Source organism: Daktulosphaira vitifoliae, unplaced genomic scaffold (assembly GCF_025091365.1).
Source record: "Daktulosphaira vitifoliae isolate Bord-2020 unplaced genomic scaffold, ASM2509136v1 Scaffold_1, whole genome shotgun sequence".
NCBI lineage: Eukaryota > Metazoa > Arthropoda > Insecta > Hemiptera > Phylloxeridae > Daktulosphaira > Daktulosphaira vitifoliae.
Genome location: NW_026099572.1, coordinates 63435335 through 63456141, shown reverse-complemented (window position 1 = coordinate 63456141; position 20807 = coordinate 63435335). Strand labels below are relative to the sequence as shown.

Sequence of the window (20807 nt, the reverse complement as noted above, 5' to 3'; positions counted from 1 at the left end):
ATGCACGTGCCCAGGAACGGCAATCCTTTTTCATTGCTGGCCACACAAATCGTTCTGAAACTAAGTGAGCTGTTGCGCGTGCACCGGGGTGACTAAGGTTGTGTAACTGATCAAATGCGTGACGCCGGAATCGTTGTGGCAAAAATGGTCGTGGGCGTCCCGTTGACGTGTCGCAATAAATATAGGCTGAAGATCCTGGCACTAGTACCTTCTCCAAATGAAGAGATGAATTGTTGTCAGTAAAATGCTTGAGTTCATCATCCGTGTCTTGAGATGCAGCAAGAGCTCGGTAGTCCAGCGGGAGAGACACAACTTCAATGCGTGACATTGTATCCGCGACGATATTTTCATCACCTTTAATGTGTTGAATGTCGGTGGTGAATTCGGATATGAATGTCAACTGGTTGAGTTGCGTAGGAGGTATCTTTTCTCTCCGTTGGGTGAAAGCATATACGAGTGGCTTATGATCGGTGAAAATGGTACATGGTTGTGCTTCGACAATGTGCCTGAAATACTTCACCGATTCATAGATGGCAAGCAACTCACGATAATACGCAGGCCACGCACTTTGTTTCACCGACATTTTCTTTGAAAAAAATGCTATGGGTTGCCAGATGTTATTGACTCGCTGCTGCAGACATGCGCCGATAGATTGGCTAGATGCGTCTGTGAATAGTCCAAGTCGTGCGGCTGGATGAGGATGTGCTAAAAGAGTAGCGGTCGCAAGACTTTCTTTGCATGTGGTGAACGCTTTTTCTAACTCGGGAGTCCATTCTATCGGTTGGGAACCTTTTGTCTTCGGGCCTTTGAGAATACCGTGAAGTGGTGCTTGCAGGTCGGCAGCTTTGGGAATAAACCGGCGATAAAAATTTACCATTCCCAAAAACCGGCGTAATCCTTGCATAGATTTTGGCAATGGATACTGTCGTAGGGCTTCGACGCGTTCCGGTGGCGGGCGGGTGCCTTCAGAAGATACTAGGTAACCTAGAAATTTCACCTCAGCCGAACCTAATACACATTTTTGCGGGTTAACGACAACACCGTAGTCAGAAAGTCTCCCGAAAAGAGTGCGTAAATGCTGTTTGTGGTCCTCTTCCGATTTAGAGAATACCAAAATGTCATCAATATATGCATAACAGAAGTCCAACCCATTGGTAACTTCGTCTATGAAGCGTTGAAAAGTTTGTCCAGCATTTCGCAATCCGAATGTCATAAAAGGAAATTCGTAAAGTCCGAATGGAGTGGTAATGGCTGTTTTGCATATATCGTCCGGATTAACAGGTATTTGATGGTAAGCCTTTACCAGATCGATTGTGGAAAATAGCGTGCAATTAGCCAGGTTGTGCGAGAAATCATGTATGTGTCTGACTGGATAGGAGTCTGGTATAGTTCGGGCGTTCAGCGCGCGGTAATCACCGCAAGGACGCCAGCTGTTCTCCCCTTTCGGTGCTAAATGTAATGGTGAAGACCACGGACTGCTTGAAGGTCTAGCGGTACCTGCCTTGACCATTTCCGCGAATTCCTGTTTGGCGATTTTTAGTCTACCTGGAGCTAAGCGGCGTGGGCGGCAGGCTATTGGCTGACCAGGTGTCGTAAGAATGTGGTGCACTGTTTGATGTTTTATTGTCCTGGGCAATCCGGTGGGACGTGTGATGTCCGGAAATTCTGCGAGAAGTGCAGCCCAAGGGGAAGTGTTGGCAACTGATTTTATGCTGCATTGATTTACAGAGGAAACCTTACCATTCACAGCCAAGCCTGTGACACCATCAATAAGACGTTTGGTACGGCAATCCGGCAGCAAGTGGTAGTATGCCATGAAGTCGGAACCAATGATAGGAGTACTCACGTCGGCGACAATAAAACTCCACGGGAAACTGCGTCGAAGTCCTAAATTCAAATTGAGATGGACCGTCCCGTAAGTTTTTATGGTACTGTTGTTGGCCGCGCTGAGGTCGTAATGGGTGGCATGGCGTCGTTCCTGTAGTAGCCGTTGAGGGTAACAAGGTAAGTCGGAACCGGAGTCGACTAAAAATTGGCGTTTTGTTATTTGATCTGTAACAAACAGGCGGCTGCTCGGGTTCGGACAGTCTGTTGCCGCCGCTACTGACTGTCGTTGGAGTTTTCCTGATACTTGCAGGGAGCCTTACATTTGGCAGCCTTTTCTCCATAAGTGCTATGATACCAACACCATCCTTTGCCGTTAGTCAGTTCCACGTTTGAACGGTTACGTGACCTAGAGCGGGAACGTTGCGGGCGTTTAGCACATAATTCGCTTACCTGTTTTGTGAGTGCTTCCATGGCAGCTAAAACATCGAGTTCCTCTTTATTGTTCGTCGTGGCAACAGCATGGACGAATTGCGAGGGGGCTGGCTGCACTTCAACAATTTTGTCAGCCAGCTCGGCTACCTTATCCAGAGGAAGCTCTGATTGTGCGGTTAAAATAGCTTGTGCATGTGATGGTAGACGGCGGAGCCAAAGTTGACGTAAAATATTGTCTTGTAGTGTAGTAGTGCCGGCAAGGGAACGGAGATGTCGTAAGAACTGTGATGGCTTACGGTCACCTAGTTCTTCTTCATTGATGAGTTGCCGCACACGTTGTTCTTCTGAGATAGACAACCGTTCAACGAGTTTTGCGCGTAGATGTTTGTAGCGTTCAGTAGGCGGTGGGTTAGTAATAATATCCTCTACTTCGGCGGCGTAACGCGTATCAAGCTGAGCCACAACATAATTAAATTTTGTTTCCTCACTTGTTATTCCCGAGATTGCAAACTGCGAGTCAACCTGTGAGAACCATAAGCTCGGTCTTTCGGACCAGAAAGGTGGCAACTTGACGGCAACGCGATTCACTGAAGCTGTTGGATATTGCTGTGCCTGTAGTGCTGCAAGGCGAGCGTTTTCTTGGCGTAACTCCTCCAATTGATTGCGTAGTTCTTCGGCGTTCATACTTGTTATCGTCGAGGTCACCAATGTAGCGAGGTGTAATATATAGAAGTAATAAACACTTTTACGATTTAATAACAACTATACTATATTACAACGAACTAACAAATAACAGCGAGAGACGAAGTGCGTTTAAGACACATTCGACCGCCACAATACTGCTAATTTTTTCGTAAAAGGGGAGGGGTTAATACTGAAGCATCTAATGATGGGAAACATCGAACTATTTGATAGAGATTCAAAAAATATTCGAATAGTTTTTTAAACTATTCGGTTGTATAAACACAATTCGAATAGTTGTACGATAATAAGTTATACGATAGTTTAAAATATTTGAAAATGCCGATCACTAATTTTTACTATTATTAATTGTATAATAATTTATTTTAAGTATTCGTTAATTATCTTATTATAATTATATGTACTTAATAAACATTTTAGATAGAACTAATCGAATATTTTTTAAAACCATTCGGTAGCCTATTTGAAAAGTTTGTAAAACTGTTCGATTGTCTATTTGAATACTTTTTAAAACTATTCGATAGTTAATGCTAAAAATAAACTATTGGGTTGTATAAAAACAATTCGAATAGTTATTCGATAGTTTAAAATATTCGAAAATGCAAATCACTAGTAACATCCTGGTTACAATTCTGCATACTATAATTATATGTCAAGATGGATTTACCCACTTTGGTGTTTATTATACACTATCAGATAATTTATAATGTTATTAAAAATTTAATTTATTTTGCGGTTGTAACATAAAATAGATGGGCCAACTTACAAGATAGCTTTTCTTTACAACTCTTGGTAAAAAAAAAAGTGATAATAAATGAAAATATTTACTTAAGATACATGAAAAATGCTCAAATTATGACGGATACCAAGAAACAACTAAAATCATTAAGTGCATAGATATATATAAATGAATTTGTTTTAATAGATAATTTTATTTCAGCAAAAAGTTTAAAAAATTTTTCAAAACTTCTACAAAAACAAATTTAAAAATTGTATAATTTGTTTTATTTTTTATTAAACTTTAATCTATTAAAATAAAACACTGAACTCTAAACATTATTAGTACAAGGTAAAATATTTCTTTAATTATAAAATTTTTTTGAAACAAATTGAAAAAAAATTTGGATTTTAACGTGTACTAGATTGATCTATTCCAAATGTTCCTAAATTCAATGCTGCTGAGGCTGTTATACCTACAATTTAAAAAATAAAATATTATTGACAACAATTGATTTTTTGATAATATTTAATTTATAATAGGTGAAATTTGTAATACTTCCATTAAATTTGGCATGTTTAAATTTATAATTGTATTCATTACTTACTTAAACCAGAAAAAGGATTGGGACCAGTAGTTTCTGGTTGTGATAAAAAAGAATATGATGAAGTATTATTTTCATTTGTTTGAAAGATATTACTATAATCATTCAAAATTTCTCGACGGAAAGATAAATGTCTTGCTTTTAAAACTTGTACTTCATTATGTATTCCATGAAGATGACCAGCCAATGCAATTACATTTTTATAATACATTTCTCCAATTCTTCTCAATTCTGTTAAAGAGAAAAAGTATTTTATAGATTCTATAAACTATTTTAGATTGTTACAGGCACTCTCTCTAAGGATATGGATAACAGAATCTCTTTTTTTTTTACACTACCAGCTTTTTTATAGACCGTCTTAAAACTGCCTTAAAGCATTACTTCACAACTCACACTTCTGTGTTGTACTTCAGCTTGAACTTAATCGAGAGTTGAATCACAACACAGTGTGGCCTTTCTCGTTAACTAGACTCAAAAGATGGGCTGCACCATATGGTGGTGGGGTAAAATAATCCCTATATTACAAAAATACAAATACGGTGAAGTTTTATTTAGGAGAGGAAATATTTTTATATGTATATTTCCCCCAAGATAAAACACAGGAACGTCACTGGATTATTACCATCTATGGTGACATTATTATTGTAAGGTAAAGTTGCTAAATATTGTTGTGTATTCTCTATTTCATTTTTTAAAATATTTCCTTTTTCTTGCAATGATTTTATAAGCTCAGAAAAATACTTGATGTTTGATTCCATATCATTTTGAACCATTGCAGGATGATCATGATTTCTTTGAGCAATTTCAAAATCTTGTAAACACTGTGATAAGACATAATATCTATTATATAAATATATTGCCTAATAAATAATTAAATATATTAACCAACCTTATTAGTTTCAAACCTTAATTTTTCAACAAAACTTTTTTGTTTGTCTAAATTGTGTTCAATAAATTGTAAATTTTTTTGACATGTCATTATATCATCAGCTACTTCACTAGATCCTTTAGAAGACATTCGAGCCAATTCTGTGCTCATTGTCTTTTGCTGTTTTAGAAAATCTCTTTAAAACATATAAATAAAAATTATGATAATATTATAGTACTTATAACTAGTGAAATATAAGATATTATTTGATTTTGAATTTAATGATATATAATTTATTGTATTATTTCAATATTAAGATTTTAAAAGTAAGACTGCATATTAATATTAACAAAACCATTTTTTTTAACTTTCATAAAATTTTATATTTAATATTGTCAATTGTTGAATGTCAAAAAATTAACAATTACTTTAAAATATTTTTATCAGATTTGCATTTAAGCGTTTCTTATGATGGTAATTTTAATCACTATATTTGTCTCAATTATGCCACGTCCACACTGTTCTGCAATTCCACTTTGCTACCGTTTTGGGATACCAGGTTAACTAAGTGGCTATTTGCACATAGTATTTTTTCTTATAGTATGTAAAATTAGCTTTAATTTAATATATGTTACCATTTATTAAAAATATTTTTAAGAGAAATAAATTTTTGTCTGAAAATGTTAGATGGAGTGAAAAGTTACCATTGATACCAGAAGTGAGATATTGAAAGTATGTTATAAGCAGAGATATGCTAACAGTTGTTATATTAATAGTTAAACAGCTGATAATGAGGGAGACTCATTTCAGTGCCTATTACACACAAACAATGTATAACAATGATGAGCGTTTTTTTTGTCTGTCCATGAAAATTATCAGTTCTCACTGATCATGTTTAATTATTTAATATATTAAAAAAACCAAATTTTAATCCAGTTGAACCTATTGTTATCAAAAATTAAAAAAAAAAAAACCTTAATTTTAGAAATGTAAAAAAATATCTCAAAGTTATGCAAGTGTAAAAAGGTATATTTAACAATTATTTTCTGCATTAATTTTTCTTTTTTAAACACCAATTCTAATGAAATTTTAATAGTAGATACTAGAGATAATTAGTTTTATTTTAGGATACTTTTTATGAGAAATCTTAGTACAGTAGACATCACCTATGAATGTAATAAATTTTTGTTCAACTAAATTTTTAAATATGTTTTGAAACATCTGCCAACTTTTAACCTACATTAAAATACATTTTTGGCGTGAAATATAATATAAAACAAAATAAAATTTATCTTGATGATTGTTCTAATATAAGAAAGTTAAAGGTTCAGTTTTTTCAAAAAATTAATTTAATATTCAATTAAATTTTAAAACATAGTTATTATAAAATTAAAATATACAAATTATTCTAAAATCTAACAGATATGCATTGAAGCATTTTTTATGATAGTGATATCAATCTCTATTAGATATCATCTATACTTGTCCTAACTATATTGTGTCTTTACTGTGCTGGGTTTTAATTTTTAAAACTTACTTTAAATTATTGACCAACTGAGAAATTTCGTTAGGAATAGACATTTCAAGAGCAGATATATCTTTGCTTTTTGCTAAAAAAACAAGGACATTTTGTATAATTTTATTAAAAAATTATTAAAATCCAATTGTTATTTACCTTGACTAATATTTGTGACTGTATCAATGCCACCTAACCCTTTAGACACTAAAATAGAAGAAGTTAGTTTTTAAATATTCAATATTCTAAAGGTAATAACAATGCATAATTACCAGGTGCAGAAGAGGTTGTCGTAGTAGCAGAAATACCCAATGTAAATTGTGTACTTATGGTTGGCGCAACAACACTTGTAATATTTGAAGTTCCAAGAGAAAATGAGGATGTTGTAGTACTTGAACCTAAACTTAAATTCAAAGGAGCATTTGCTGTCATACTGTTAGAACCGAGTGAAAAACCTTTTAAAAAAAATCAAATTGAATATATTAAAGGATAAAATATTTTTTCTTGAAGTTTTATAATAGTTTTATATGTACTTTAGCAAAAATATGAAAAAATATTTTTTATAATTATACTTAATAAAAATTTCAAGATTTTGTTGAGTAAATTTAAATAAAAAATTTGAAATTAAATTTTTTTTCTAAATTTGTGTAATTAAATATGTAGAATATAAAAATTTGTAAATATTTGAATTATTACATGCTAATTACATTGTTTTATGTTATTCTATGTTCATTAGAGCAAAAATTCAGTGTATAAAAACTGTGTTATCTTCAACCAATATTAATAAATAATTATAAGAATAGTTTAACTAAAATATTTTTTATAACTTGAGTGTGAAACATTACAATAAATTTAATTAGGAATCTCCTGAAAAAGTAAAAAATATTTTTACTGTATCAGGTTGTTTGAAAAGTCCTGGGACTGATGCATAGACTTAAATAACTTTTCCTTATGATTTTAGTTAGTACCAACCTTCAAAAGAAACGTGTCATAATCTCATGACATAGAGCAATTCTAAGTTACAGTCATTGAAGTGAAGCTACTTATGTTATTTTGTAAACAATGGATAAAAACGAATTTTGTAGATTAATTAAACACTGCTATTTGATGGGAAAAAACACTGTGAAAACCCAGAAATAACTTGAAAAGTATTATAAGAACTCTGCCCTGTATAAAACAACTATTTGTCGCTAGTTTTCTGAAATTAAACTCAGTCATATAGAAACAAATAACACTGAATACTCAGGACGCCCAAGTGAGGCAGTTACACCAGAAAACATAAAAAAATCCACAAAATTGTATTGGAAAATCATAAAGTGAAAGTGTGTCAGATAGCTGATATTGTAAAGATCTAAATTGACCATGTGCATCATACCTTACATGAACATTTGAGTATGAGAAAGTTATGTTCGAAATTGGTGCTGTATTTGTTAACAGTAGACCAAAAAGAACAATGTGTCAATGATTCACGGAGCTGTTTAACTTGAATATGAAGGAATTTTTGCATCAATATGTGACAAATTAATGAAACACGGATCTATCACTACACTCCTAAATCGAAACAACAGGCAGCTAAGTGAACTAGACCCAGCGAAAGTGCTCTGAAGCAGCTAAAAACACAACAATCAGAAGGCAAGGTTATAGCCTTGGTATTTTGGGATGCAAATGGAATTATATTCATTTATTATCTCGAATATGGTAAAACAATCAATAGCAATTACTACATTGTGTTATTAGTGTTTGAATGCTGAAATTGCGAAAAAAAACTGCATATGGCAAAGAAAAAAAATTCTATTTCACCAAGACTATGCACCGTGTCACAAATCATTAAAAACATTGCAAAAATGTATGATTTGGACTTTGAATTGCTGCCACATCCACCGTATAGTTAAGATTTTGCCCCCAGTGACTACTACCTCTTTGCAAATCTCAAGTGGATGCTTCAGGGAAAAAGATTCAGCTCGAATCAAGAAGTCATCACCAAAACTGAGGCATATTTTAAGACTTTTCGAACAACCTGTTATTAATAAACCACTTATCACCAACCTAATACATTCTTTCTAAACTTAAATTAAGGCATTATGAAGCTCCAACGTTTAAGATTCCTAAATTATAAGTGTCAATTTAACTATTTAGTAATTGTTATGCTTGTAAAAAAATATTCAAGACAACTGAATGTAGAGTCCTAGAGAGTGATGATCTTAATGAAATTCTCCTTATTCTGACTTAATTCTTTCAAATATAAAACAATATACTTTAATCCTATATATTTAGTTATAGTTGTGACATCACAATAATTATATTTTATAAATTTTATAAGATACAATATTATTAAATAAAAGATTACAGCCATTATAGTTTTACTACCAAGTCTTAAATAGTATGATGATGTAGCAAAAAATGTATAAAATTATTATATACTTGGTTTGGTAGTGGATGATGCCAATGTGGTAACAGTTGCACCAAAAGACAATGGCTGACTTGGAACACTAGCTCCACCAAAAGAAATGGATGCATTTTTTGAAGGAGTAGCTCCAAAAGTCAATGTAGGATTAACTGTATTACCTAAAAAATAGAATAAAAGCAAGTTTATACAAAGAAATGATAATGATTTAGAAAACTCAACAAGTTAAAAACATAATCAACTATCATAGAATTAATCTTTATAATATTATACAATGTTTTGTTTCTGCTGCCTTACTTTAAAAAGAATAAAAATATATAGTTTTTATCAAAAATATATCCCTTCATTTTAGATTTACAGATTAAAATTTGATTTATTTGAACGAACCATAATATATATTAAGTTTATTGAAAGAAAAAATTACTTCTGAGGGTAGATTTAAATGGTAACTTTCAAAAGTTAATGGAATCTATTATTTTATTTTAACTATTAAATGGGATTGAATTAAATAAAATTGTAACTGATTGATAGCCAATATATTATTACTTTTTGAATTATTGTAATTTTTATTAATTGGCGATCAGAGTATGCAAAATAGAACAATTCTTATTTGTACATAATAATAGAAAAAAAAATGAATGTGTTAAAACTTTCATGGATTGTTTTGTTGCTTGAAGTGCTTGAGGATATATCCATGTTTACAGTTGAGTTTTGACGTTTCAGACTCATTGCAGAGTCCATCTTAACTCTATAACTATAGTATAGTTGCAGCCACCGACTAGCAACCATCACTCTGAAGATGGACTCTGCAATGAGTCCGAAACGTCAGAACTCAACTGTAAACATGGATATATCCTCAAGCACTTCAAGCAGAAAAAAAAATGATAGGTTTCTATTTAACTTTTGAAATTTACCCCTAAAGTTGAAGACATATATTAAAAGCAAATCATAATTATCTTTTTAATTTAAGCTCTACTTCTTTAATTTAAAATGATATTTTTATAAATTTAACTACCAAAGCTGTTTGAGATTTGAGTAGTAGCTGTTGGGAATGATGTCCCTAAAGATGAACCAAATCCAAACTGAGAACTGAAAAAACAGAAAAAATATTTAGTTAAAAATAAAGCATTATTACAAAATAATACATCAAAATTGATTAAATAAACTAATTTGAATTACATATTTATTTAACTGATAAATAAAATGAAAGAAATAAACTTCAAAATAATTTATTTATTTATTACATTAATCATGAAATTTATAAAAACAATCATTAAAATGTAATGAAGAACAAATATGAATCCAAACTCATTGAATTCTTTTAGTAATTAAGACACTAATTAAATAAATCAAATTTCATAAGTGGTCAGTGTGATCAGTAAATACAGAAATGTTTAATAGAGGGAGTGCAATGGACGTTTTTTTATCGTTTACTCTTGACATTGGGTACTAAGACCAAAATTATACATTGAAAATAATAATAATGGGTTAATGAGAAACTATAGCCTTACTACTTCCAACCACTGTTTACACAACTACAAGTGGCTATTACAAAGTTTTCCAAAAAACACCAAAACGCTGTTAAGATTCTACCAAACAAAAATATGTAGTATGTTTTTTGGAAGAATTAAAAAAATTTAATCTTTATATATTTCACTTGGTAAACTTTTTTTAGTTTTATGAATTAATTGTAAATTTTGTAGTGATCACTCGTGAGTTTTAATTCTAGTCTACTCAAATAATAATACCACTAAAAATATATTACACTTAAAAGAATAAAGAGAAACTTATTTTTAGTTATTTAAACATTGAACTTACGTTGTAGTATTTGTTGAAGAATTTGTGTTGGCCGGATTGCCTAAATTAAAACCTGACATAGCATTAACTTTAAAGAACTTTGAAAAATGTTTTTATTAATAATGTCTCTTGACACAAAAGTTCATCTTCAAAAGTAGCCTCAACGATTTTTATGCTTTTAAAAATATGAGTATGTCTTATCATATAAAAGTAATGGTAACCTCTTTATTACCATCTGTATATATCTGACACCACTAGATATCACTGTATATACTATTTCTAAGTTCTGAGTTCTTCTCTATGCTATTATATTTAGCACAGAGAAAATAACATTTATAACATAATCTATAATTGAAGAGTCCCCGTGTAATAACCAGTTATTTCAATTTTTAACATTTCTGAGGAGACACAAAGAACTATGTAAATTTAATAACAATAAATATTGGGAATTACTATTTTAACGATATTAGCGAACCAACCAAAACTAGTCCCACGATGTTAGCTTCTGTAGTGGACGGCTGAGTCCCAGTGACCACAACAAAATGTTGATTTTCTACATAAAATATAAAAAAGTGAATTTCAAAAAAAAAAAAAAATGTAGATAACCAATAATTGCTCTGGATCCTTCAATTGCTAACAATAGCGTATTTTTATTATATAGATATTTTTTCTACTAAAAACATCGAGGAAGCTAAAACAGTTTTTGAGGTGAGGGACAAATTATTTACTCTTAAAAATGTTTTTATGTAATAACACAACACATATTTCTGAAATTTTAGGGGGCTAGTAACACCAATAATTAATAAATCCAAAATATTGAATTAACTTAAAGAAAATTGGTGGGTACAACAACTTGTAAGCGATAAGGATTTGAATGTTAGAGATTTCTGATAACGCGCACGTTTCAACTTGTGATTCAAAATCAATCTGGATATTCAACTAGAAATTAGATACTATTTATTAATAGTTAGAAATAATTGTACTAAATTAAATCATAGAATTTACACAGAAACATATTCAATTATGTTTTCAAAAATCATTTAAAAAATATTGTTAATGTTAAAGTTTCGTATGATGTGTTGAATAATATTTTAAATTCGTAAACAGAAGAAAAATATTTCGAAAAAAAAAAAATTGTTAAGTTATATAAATTGAATTAATTTTAATCATGAGATACGCTCAATTAGTTATGGGACCTGCTGGCAGTGGCAAAGTATGAACATTTATTTTTTGATAGTTAATTAAATAAAATAAACTTTTTTAAACTCAAGCTAATTTAAATTAAACTTAATTTTAAACAGTCTACGCACGTGTACATGGGAGTACATCTTCCTAATCGTGTTGTTTTATTTATATAATACACTATAGTAAATTAATTATCAATTTATTCCTGCAAATCGGTTATACCGAGTTATTCACTTATCATGAACCTAATCAATTGAAAAATAAAAGTAATAATAATAATTTTTTTTATTATTTCTTTTAGTTCAATGTTTTCCTCAATTTTTTAATCATAAAGCTTTTTTATGTTTATCCTTTTTACCTTTTAAGGGTGTCAACTTTAATTTCACAAATGTCAATACCCCTAATTAATTAGCTTATTTAATAGATAGTGATTAGTTATATTTCTAATAGTTATAATAGTTAGATCTAATTAAGAAAATAACTAATCGATAATATATTTTGGACCGATACTTCGAAAGTTATTAACATATTTATATTTGAGTGAAAGGAAGAGTATGGTTGGGAAATGTTTAGTTATAAAAATAGCAGCACTCACTTTTAATCTACAGTCATTACTTTAAATTGTTAATTGTTATTTCAGACAAAATTTGTTTTTTTATTTAATCATTGTGTGAGTTTTTGAAAAGTAGATAATTGTAGTGCTTTCAATAATTATAGTTACTATTAAGTACAATTAATTTATTAGAAAATGTATTTTATTTTAGTCTACATATTGTTCTGCTATTGCTCAACACTTTGAAAATGAAAGAAATCCTGTTACTATAGTCAATCTAGACCCAGCTGCTGAACGATTTGATTATAGTCCAACTGTTGATATACGTGAGTTAATACACATTGATGATGCTATGGAAGATGAGTTACTACATTTTGGTCCTAATGGAGGCTTAGTATTTTGTATGGAGTAAGACTAATTTTATAAAACATTTAGTTACATATTTTTGTATAAAGATCCAAAGCAGAATTGCTTCTTGGTCACTAATCATATTTTTCAAATGTATTCACTTTTCTGAGTAAAATTAATTTATAATTAGGTATTTTTTTAAATATTTTTACACTTCAGTTGATTATTTTTTAATTTGGACAATATTAATATTCTCTTTAAATCACATTTTAATTAAACTATAAAACATGGTACTTATATAAATGTGTACAAGTTTGTGTTTTTAGTTTGAATCCCTCCAAAAAATATTTTTGAACCTTATAATAATTTCAATATAAGCCTAGTTTTTTTTTTTAAACAAAATCAAACTTTTTTATTTATGAATGTTATACAGGTATCTAATGGAAAATCAAGAATGGTTTAAAGAACAGTTAGGTGATGATGATGATGATTATATAATTTTTGATTTGCCTGGACAAATAGAATTATATACTCATATGAAAACTATAAAACAACTTGCTGAATTATTACAAAATTGGGGCTTTAATGTTTGTTCCGTTATGTTAGTAGATTCACAATTTATGGTTGATGGACCAAAATTTATATCTGGTAAAATAAATTTTGTATTGCTTATACTGTATATATAGTTTCCATTCATATAAAACACACTAATTCCAAATATGGGTTATTATTAGAACATGTATTATTAGTATAAAATATCTAAACTAAACTTCTTTGTATAGGGAAAATATAATTGATTAATAAATAAGAATATTAGGTACATCAGAGAAATATAATTTTTGTACAATTTTAAAAAGCTTATTCCCAAAAAGAAATATAAATGGGGATGATATATATTGTATATTTTATATTTACAAGAATGTATGTATATTTTTTTAATATTTAAATATATATAAATAATTGTTTTAGGTACAATGGCAGCTTTATCAGTTATGATTAATCTTGAACTACCTCATATAAATGTTCTTTCGAAAATGGATTTACTTAGTAAAACAGCAAGAAAACATTTAGACAAGTATTTATACTAATTAATTTTTTATATGTATAGTGTGATTGATTTATTGTGGATCACTAGATTTCTCTAAGTAAAATAATTTTTATTTTAGGTTTATTTAAGTAGTATTTATTTCTAAACTTATAAGTGTTTACTAAATAATCTCAATTACTGTAGAATGAGCTGAAAATATAGTGGACTGTATCTTTAGTTTTATTTACATCACTTAAACATTGACATTATGAGGTATAATAAAAAAAGCTCATTATTATATTTTAACTGAACTACAAAATTACAATACAAATCTAACATAAAAACAGTGCTGTCACACAACATTAAGTATAAATTTCTACATACTTCTCCCGTTGAAGGGACTTTTCAACAATTAATACATAATAAAACTTGTAAAAATACTAAATTAAACAATTACAAATAAAAACAATAAAAAATGAATACAATGAGGATAACACTTAATTAATAGGAATTTTACTCAATTTCACAATAGGACGTTTTAATATAGTTGATGCAATTTTAATAGTGCTATCCGTACAATTCTATCAGTTCCTAGATGTGTTAGAACTACTCGACCAACCAATCAATGTGATAGTGGAACACTGCCTTCTTTTATAATAACCAAATCATTAATATTAATGTTAGAAACTTGGTTCTGCCACTTGTTTCTTTATTGCAATGCTGTAATATAATCGTTTGACCAGCGCTTCCAAAAGTATTGCAACATAGATTGCACTCTCTTTCATAGTGTCAATCTATTCATTGGCACTACTGTTGTGTCTTGCTCTATGGGTAAAAGTAGTGTATCTCCAACCAAAAAGTGAGCAGGAGTCAGTGGCCTCTCATAATTTGGATCATTAGATTACATCGTAAGTGGGTGTGAAGTCAGACAACCTTTTATTTGTGTGAGTAAAGTAACAACCTCTTCAAAAGTTAAGCATTCATTGCTTATGGTTCTTTGAAGATGATATTTGACTGATTTCACACATGCCTCCAAAGACCAACCATATGAGGGGCATTTGGAGGGATGAAATGTCACTTGATAGGATCTGGTAGGCACACTTGAACAAGGCTCTCCTTGTTTTTCATGACCCATTCATGAATTTCTGTAAGTTTTCTGTAAGCGCCAACAAAGTTTTTTCCGTTATCACAAAATATAGAGCTACACATACCCTTCTGGCTATGAACCGTTTGAGTGCTGCAATGAATGCATTTGTGCTAAGATCACTTATAAGCTCCAAGTGCACTGCCTTGACATCCATGCATACAAAAACAGCTATGTATGTCTTTACCTTACATGCTTGTTTGTTTGTTGATTGTCCAATGTAGACTGGACCAAAAAAGTTTGTTAGTGTTTGGTTTATTAGCTTTGAATTCTTCTATTTTCCAAAATTTTGTTAATGCTTGATTAGTATTTTCTATTATTTCACAATTTGAGTTAATACATGTAAAACTTACTGTGTTAGGTTTATCTAGATTTACATTTAGTTAATCTGCCACAACCCTACCTAACATTGTTTCATGAAGTGTCCCCTTAACAATAGTTCACTGAAGCATTCACATCCTAAGAGCATATAAATTTTGTTACTTCTGTAATACTCTGGATCTGCTGATGTTATTCCAGAAGGTAACTTAATTGCTTGAGCTGGAATATTAGTAGTAGGTAAGTCACTAGTTATTGTGTTCACCACAAGAAATTCTAAATTGTGTTTAAAAGTTGAATTACAAGATATAATTTGTAATTTTATGACTGCATCACTAAATGACCATAGTAAACATACACCGCTTACCTTAGTGATTTGATTTTTTGTCTTAAGACCAAGAGCTGATATGCAACTTTGAGTGATAAAGTTAGATTGCGATCCATTATCTAATAACACTAGAATTTCTTGAAGTTTACCCTTACTGTTCTTAACGCGCACCTTAGTTGACCATTATAATACATATGGTTGTTCCATAATATTGGCACAGTTAACGCTTGATTCATTGATTGCATTATTTGGATTTATAGTCTGTATTTGTATTGAATTGGATTTCTCTTGCTTTTGTGTAGATGAATTGTCTTCTTTACTCTTAGTATTTTTGAGTTTGTAATTTTCTACATGAAGTAGTGTATTATGTCGGTGGTTGCATTTTAAACAGGATCTACTTGTGCATTTAAACAATTGACAATTTACCTTTAAACAGTTGAAACATAATTTGTTCTTTTTAACTACATCTACTCTATCTTTGACAGTCATTTTCAGAAATTGCGGACAATGAAATATTTTATGTAGCGTATCTTGGGATACAATACAGTTGTCTGAGTTATTGTATGTGGTGACTAGGTGTATATTTGAACGTAACTGTGGTTTGGCCTGAGGTCCTGCTATGCATTGATCTAGTTTTTCTGATTCTAGAGCATGACACTCGAATTCTAAAAAATTAATGAATTGTTTGTATGTTGGCCATTTGCCTTGGTTTAACTCTAAATTAGTTATTGTTTGACACCACTTTTCTCTTAATTCTTGATGTAACCAACGATTTGTCAAATAAATTATTAATGTATCCCAGTGTACTACAGGTACACCTAATTCTTGTATTGCTCTCATGTTTTGATTTAAATCAGTTATCATTTTTCTTAATTCTTCTGAACTTCTTTTTTTAATAATTATATCTTGATAAATTATTTTGAGATGACTGGACACTAATAATTGTGAATTATCATACCTCAGTGACTATGACTGCCACAATCATACAATCAGTGACTGCTGTGCTGCCTGTTACAGGAATTTACTGTATCATACTGAGTGCATGACCATTTAATGAACTTTTGAGAAACATGAATGTTTGTACAGCTGATATTATATCATTATTGTGATCTAATGTTGAAAAAAGATCTTTGAAGTTGGGCTACTTTTTGATATCACCGTCATACTTAGGCAAATCAACCTTAGGTAATCTTATTTGTGATTCAGTGGTTGTTGTTGTTGAATTTGCCTTACAAACATACATTTTTATTTTTGCTTCATTAGTAAACAATATGTTTTTAAATGCTACACGTATTTATTTTTCTTCATTGTTTTCTACATCTTCTTCTAATAGTTGTTGAAGTTTTTCAAAAGATTCCTTGATGGTTGACAACATTTCACGTCAAACTTATAACTCAATTATATCATACCCTGTTAAGTCAAACACTGTTACATATGTATGCGATTTAATGCATTGATTTGCGTTTGCCTTTTCTTCTTAATGCTGTTCTTTTTTGATGCACTTTAACCTATTTTGATATTGTTTTTTGGGAACAATAACAAAAACAATGTTTATGTGGCTGGAAGGACCAAATTTTAAATCTCTACAATAAGTGATTAAATATTTTTAAAGCTTGTCCCTAAGAGTACCAAATTAATTTTTTTTAATGGCAACATACATATTTTACTAATTTATGTTAAAAAATGATACAACTAAGAAAATGACTAGTCGATACAACTTTTCAACCAATATTTCAAAAGTTATTAAAATAAAATACTAAAATATAGACTGGAGGTAATATGCTGGTTAAACAATTATTATTTTTATGCAATCCTCAATTGCTCTCCTCCTACGACCCAAGTATAGAAATATTCATAACTTCCAAAATATTTGTTTCAAAATTATTTCAGGAAAAAACTCATGATCATTGATAAATCATTGATATTACTTTGTATATAATTCACTCAATGTATCCACTTCTTGCAATACATACTAAGCTTACTACACATTTATGTATACATGTCATGCATCTTTTTGTATATTGACAGTATAGCTTTTAAAAATATTTTATTTGTAGCTAATTTATACTTCTATAAAATATTCTTCAAATGCCCACATATAAACAATAGTTTCCAATTAAATTTGACTGATTTAGAATTATTTTTGACCTTAATGTGTTTTATGTAAAATAAAGTAATATTTTTTTTTAGTATAAATTCAAAGCGGAGAAGGTATTAATTTTATTATGTTGTATGATGGTCCAAAACTCAATTTTAGTTCTAAATTTTCATGGTTATATACACAAAATTAAAACAATTATGAAATATTAATTTTGATATGTTCCATAAGCATATTTTACTTGGGAAATCTGACCCTTAATCTGCTTACTGGAGATAATTAAAATAGCAATTTATGCATGGAAAGTTAATTATTTTATCTCAATTTTTTTAAATGTTCTGGAAATACTCTGAGCTTTAAACATATATTAAATTAAAGCTAATTTTACATACTATAAGAAAAAATACTCTGAACAAATAGCCACATGGTTAAAAACCTGGTATCCCCAAACGGTAGCATAGTGGGATTGCAGCACAGTGTGGATGAGGCATAGTTGGGACAAGTATAGATAATATTCTACAGTGATTAAAATTACTATCATAAGAAATGATTCGATAAATATTTGTAGATAATGTTTGATTTTAAGAAATTGGTAGATTATTTCAAAATCAACAATAACTCTTATTCCTTTAATTTTATCCCAATTAGTTATTTGATTTATAATTATATTTTGTATGAAATTGATATTCAATAATTTAATATTGTAATTTTTATGGAGATATTATAAAAATAATAAAGTAGTTGTATATTTCTTTACTTTTTCTTTTAATTCTTTTACTAAAGCGAAATGAACTTCTATATCTTATTTATATCCTACAAGTTTTATGATATATAAGTGTAATATATAAATATTTAATAAATTTAAATTTATTTTAAAAAAACGGCAATTAAGCAGAGGTTGTCAGAGAAAATTTTTTTTATTCTATCTTAAAGTATATTACATAAGCTATAATTAACATATGTTTAAAGAACTCAGTATTTCTGGAACATTTTTAAAAGTTAAGTTGAAAAAATGATTTTTGTGCAAAAAGTTGCTATTTTGAATAACAAATTTTGAAAAAGGAACGAGGGAAATTTTTTAATTGTTGAGGGTTATGTCTTCGACTAGATATGATTTGTGACCTTTTGACATTTTGTTGTAAAAAATCGGTTTGGCGATAGCCGAGAAAAAGTATTAACAGAGACAAAAAAAATAAACACAGTAAAATTAATACCTTCTTAGCTTTGCATTAAAGCTAAAAAAACATTCTATTTTTATTTTAAAATTCTCGATTTTATATTTCTAACTTTTTTTATTTTAATTTTTTTTTTATATTATTAATGCCAATAGTATAGGCACAAACAGTATAGTTATTTAGAAGGGGAATATAAGTATCCCCATTTAATTATCTCTTACAAAAAAAAAAAATAATAATAAGATTTGTGTTAATTATACATATTTTGAGGGAAGCTATTTGCAACTTTTAATGTCCATTCAATATGTATATTAAAAGAAAAGAATCTAAAAATAATATTCTAGCTACCAATGGATTATAATAAATAACAATTTCAATTTCATAGTTGAAATTATAATTAATTGAGGGTCAGTATAATCAAACTTATTTACTATAATTTTTCTATAAAATTTACTACACCCAATTATTGAAAATCAATTAAATACTAAATCTAATTTCTTTAATAGCTATTCATTCATATATTATATTAATAAATAATAAAACTTGTAATCAAAATATAAAGAATAATGCAACAATTCTTCTTAATGGATTTGCATCAAACGTTTTTTATGATAGTGATTTTAATCACTGTCAGATATCATATATACTTGTCCCAACTATGTTGTGTTAATTCATATTAAAGTTTATAATACAAGATATTATTATTACCTTTGTAATATAAGTTATTACTACCACTGGTTTTCATATAATGGTATAATGTAATGTTATGTAATGGTAGTCAACCATTATTGATAGCGTGATAGTTAATGAAATGATTTTAAACATTTTTAGTTTCCTAGAACCTGATCCACGTGCTTTACTTTCTGATGTCAAAAGTAATACTGCTTGGGGTAAAAAATATTGTTACTTATCAAAACGTATTGGACAAATGATAGAAGATTACAGTCTTGTTCGATTTGTTCCATTAAATATTAAAGATGAAAATAGTATTGCAGATTTACAGTTAACTATAAGTACTATGATTCAGTTTGGTGAAGATCAAGATGTACGCATGACTGATTTTGATCAACCAGATCCTGAAGATAATGATGGAACTGAAGCTTTCGATTAACTTTATTAGCAGTTTATTAATTATAAATACATCATAATTTTTAATACTGTTTACCAATAAATTTAAGTTTTTATTAAACATTGATATCACAAATATTATTGTCTACATAGTACATTTAAGGTTGGAAACTTTAAATAATTTTTATAATTATTTGTTTTAATACATTTTTAAAATTAGCCAGTACTGATCAAATTCCTAATTCTGGTCATGCACAGTTTATAAAGAGGTTTAGTAATTTTCAATTAAATTTAACGTTAACTCATTTGTATAGAGATAGTTAAAAATTAATATCTTTATTTTTTAAATAAAATAATGTTATTCAGATAAAAATAATTTTTCGTGTTTCCTCTTTATAATTTTAAACTTTCTAAGTTGTACGAATTTTTTTCAAACTTTTATTAAAAATAAATTACATAAAAAATTAACTTAAGTTAATATAAGACCCCCTATGACGTCCCCTAAAGGGGATATTGAAAAAATTTGATTTTAGCAAAAACAATTAACCTTTTTTCTATTCAAAAGTTGTTATTTTTACTTTTTTTCACTAATTTTATCCTGTTAAAATTGTGTTTTAGAATAATGTACAACCTTAATATATGTACTGAAAATTTAAACTAGGGGGCATCCCCCAAATGATCTTTTCGGTTACATT

General features: G+C 29.3%; 3 protein-coding genes across 3 annotated transcripts; 1 reads left to right on the top strand and 2 right to left on the bottom strand.

Annotated features, from left to right (window-relative positions):
• Positions 1 to 2100: 2100 nt before the first annotated feature.
• On the bottom strand, positions 2101 to 2943 carry LOC126894955 (uncharacterized). Its single transcript, XM_050666338.1, has one exon. The coding sequence runs from the start codon at positions 2941 to 2943 to the stop codon at positions 2101 to 2103; it is 843 nt and encodes a 280-aa protein (XP_050522295.1).
• A 918-nt stretch (positions 2944 to 3861) lies between these two features.
• LOC126893631 (nucleoporin p58/p45) lies at positions 3862 to 11528 on the bottom strand. The gene is made up of 10 exons (XM_050664015.1): positions 10890 to 11528; positions 10087 to 10160; positions 9089 to 9232; positions 6940 to 7122; positions 6827 to 6874; positions 6689 to 6761; positions 5173 to 5347; positions 4906 to 5104; positions 4287 to 4514; positions 3862 to 4154 (listed from the first exon to the last, which is right to left on the bottom strand). Exons 1-10 carry the CDS (start codon positions 10946 to 10948, stop codon positions 4090 to 4092), a joined length of 1248 nt encoding a protein of 415 aa, XP_050519972.1. The 5' UTR covers positions 10949 to 11528; the 3' UTR covers positions 3862 to 4089.
• A 138-nt stretch (positions 11529 to 11666) lies between these two features.
• LOC126893635 (GPN-loop GTPase 3) lies at positions 11667 to 20250 on the top strand. The gene is made up of 5 exons (XM_050664022.1): positions 11667 to 12081; positions 12818 to 13014; positions 13388 to 13602; positions 13924 to 14029; positions 19876 to 20250. Exons 1-5 carry the CDS (start codon positions 12037 to 12039, stop codon positions 20153 to 20155), a joined length of 843 nt encoding a protein of 280 aa, XP_050519979.1. The 5' UTR covers positions 11667 to 12036; the 3' UTR covers positions 20156 to 20250.
• The last annotated feature ends 557 nt before the right edge of the window (positions 20251 to 20807 follow it).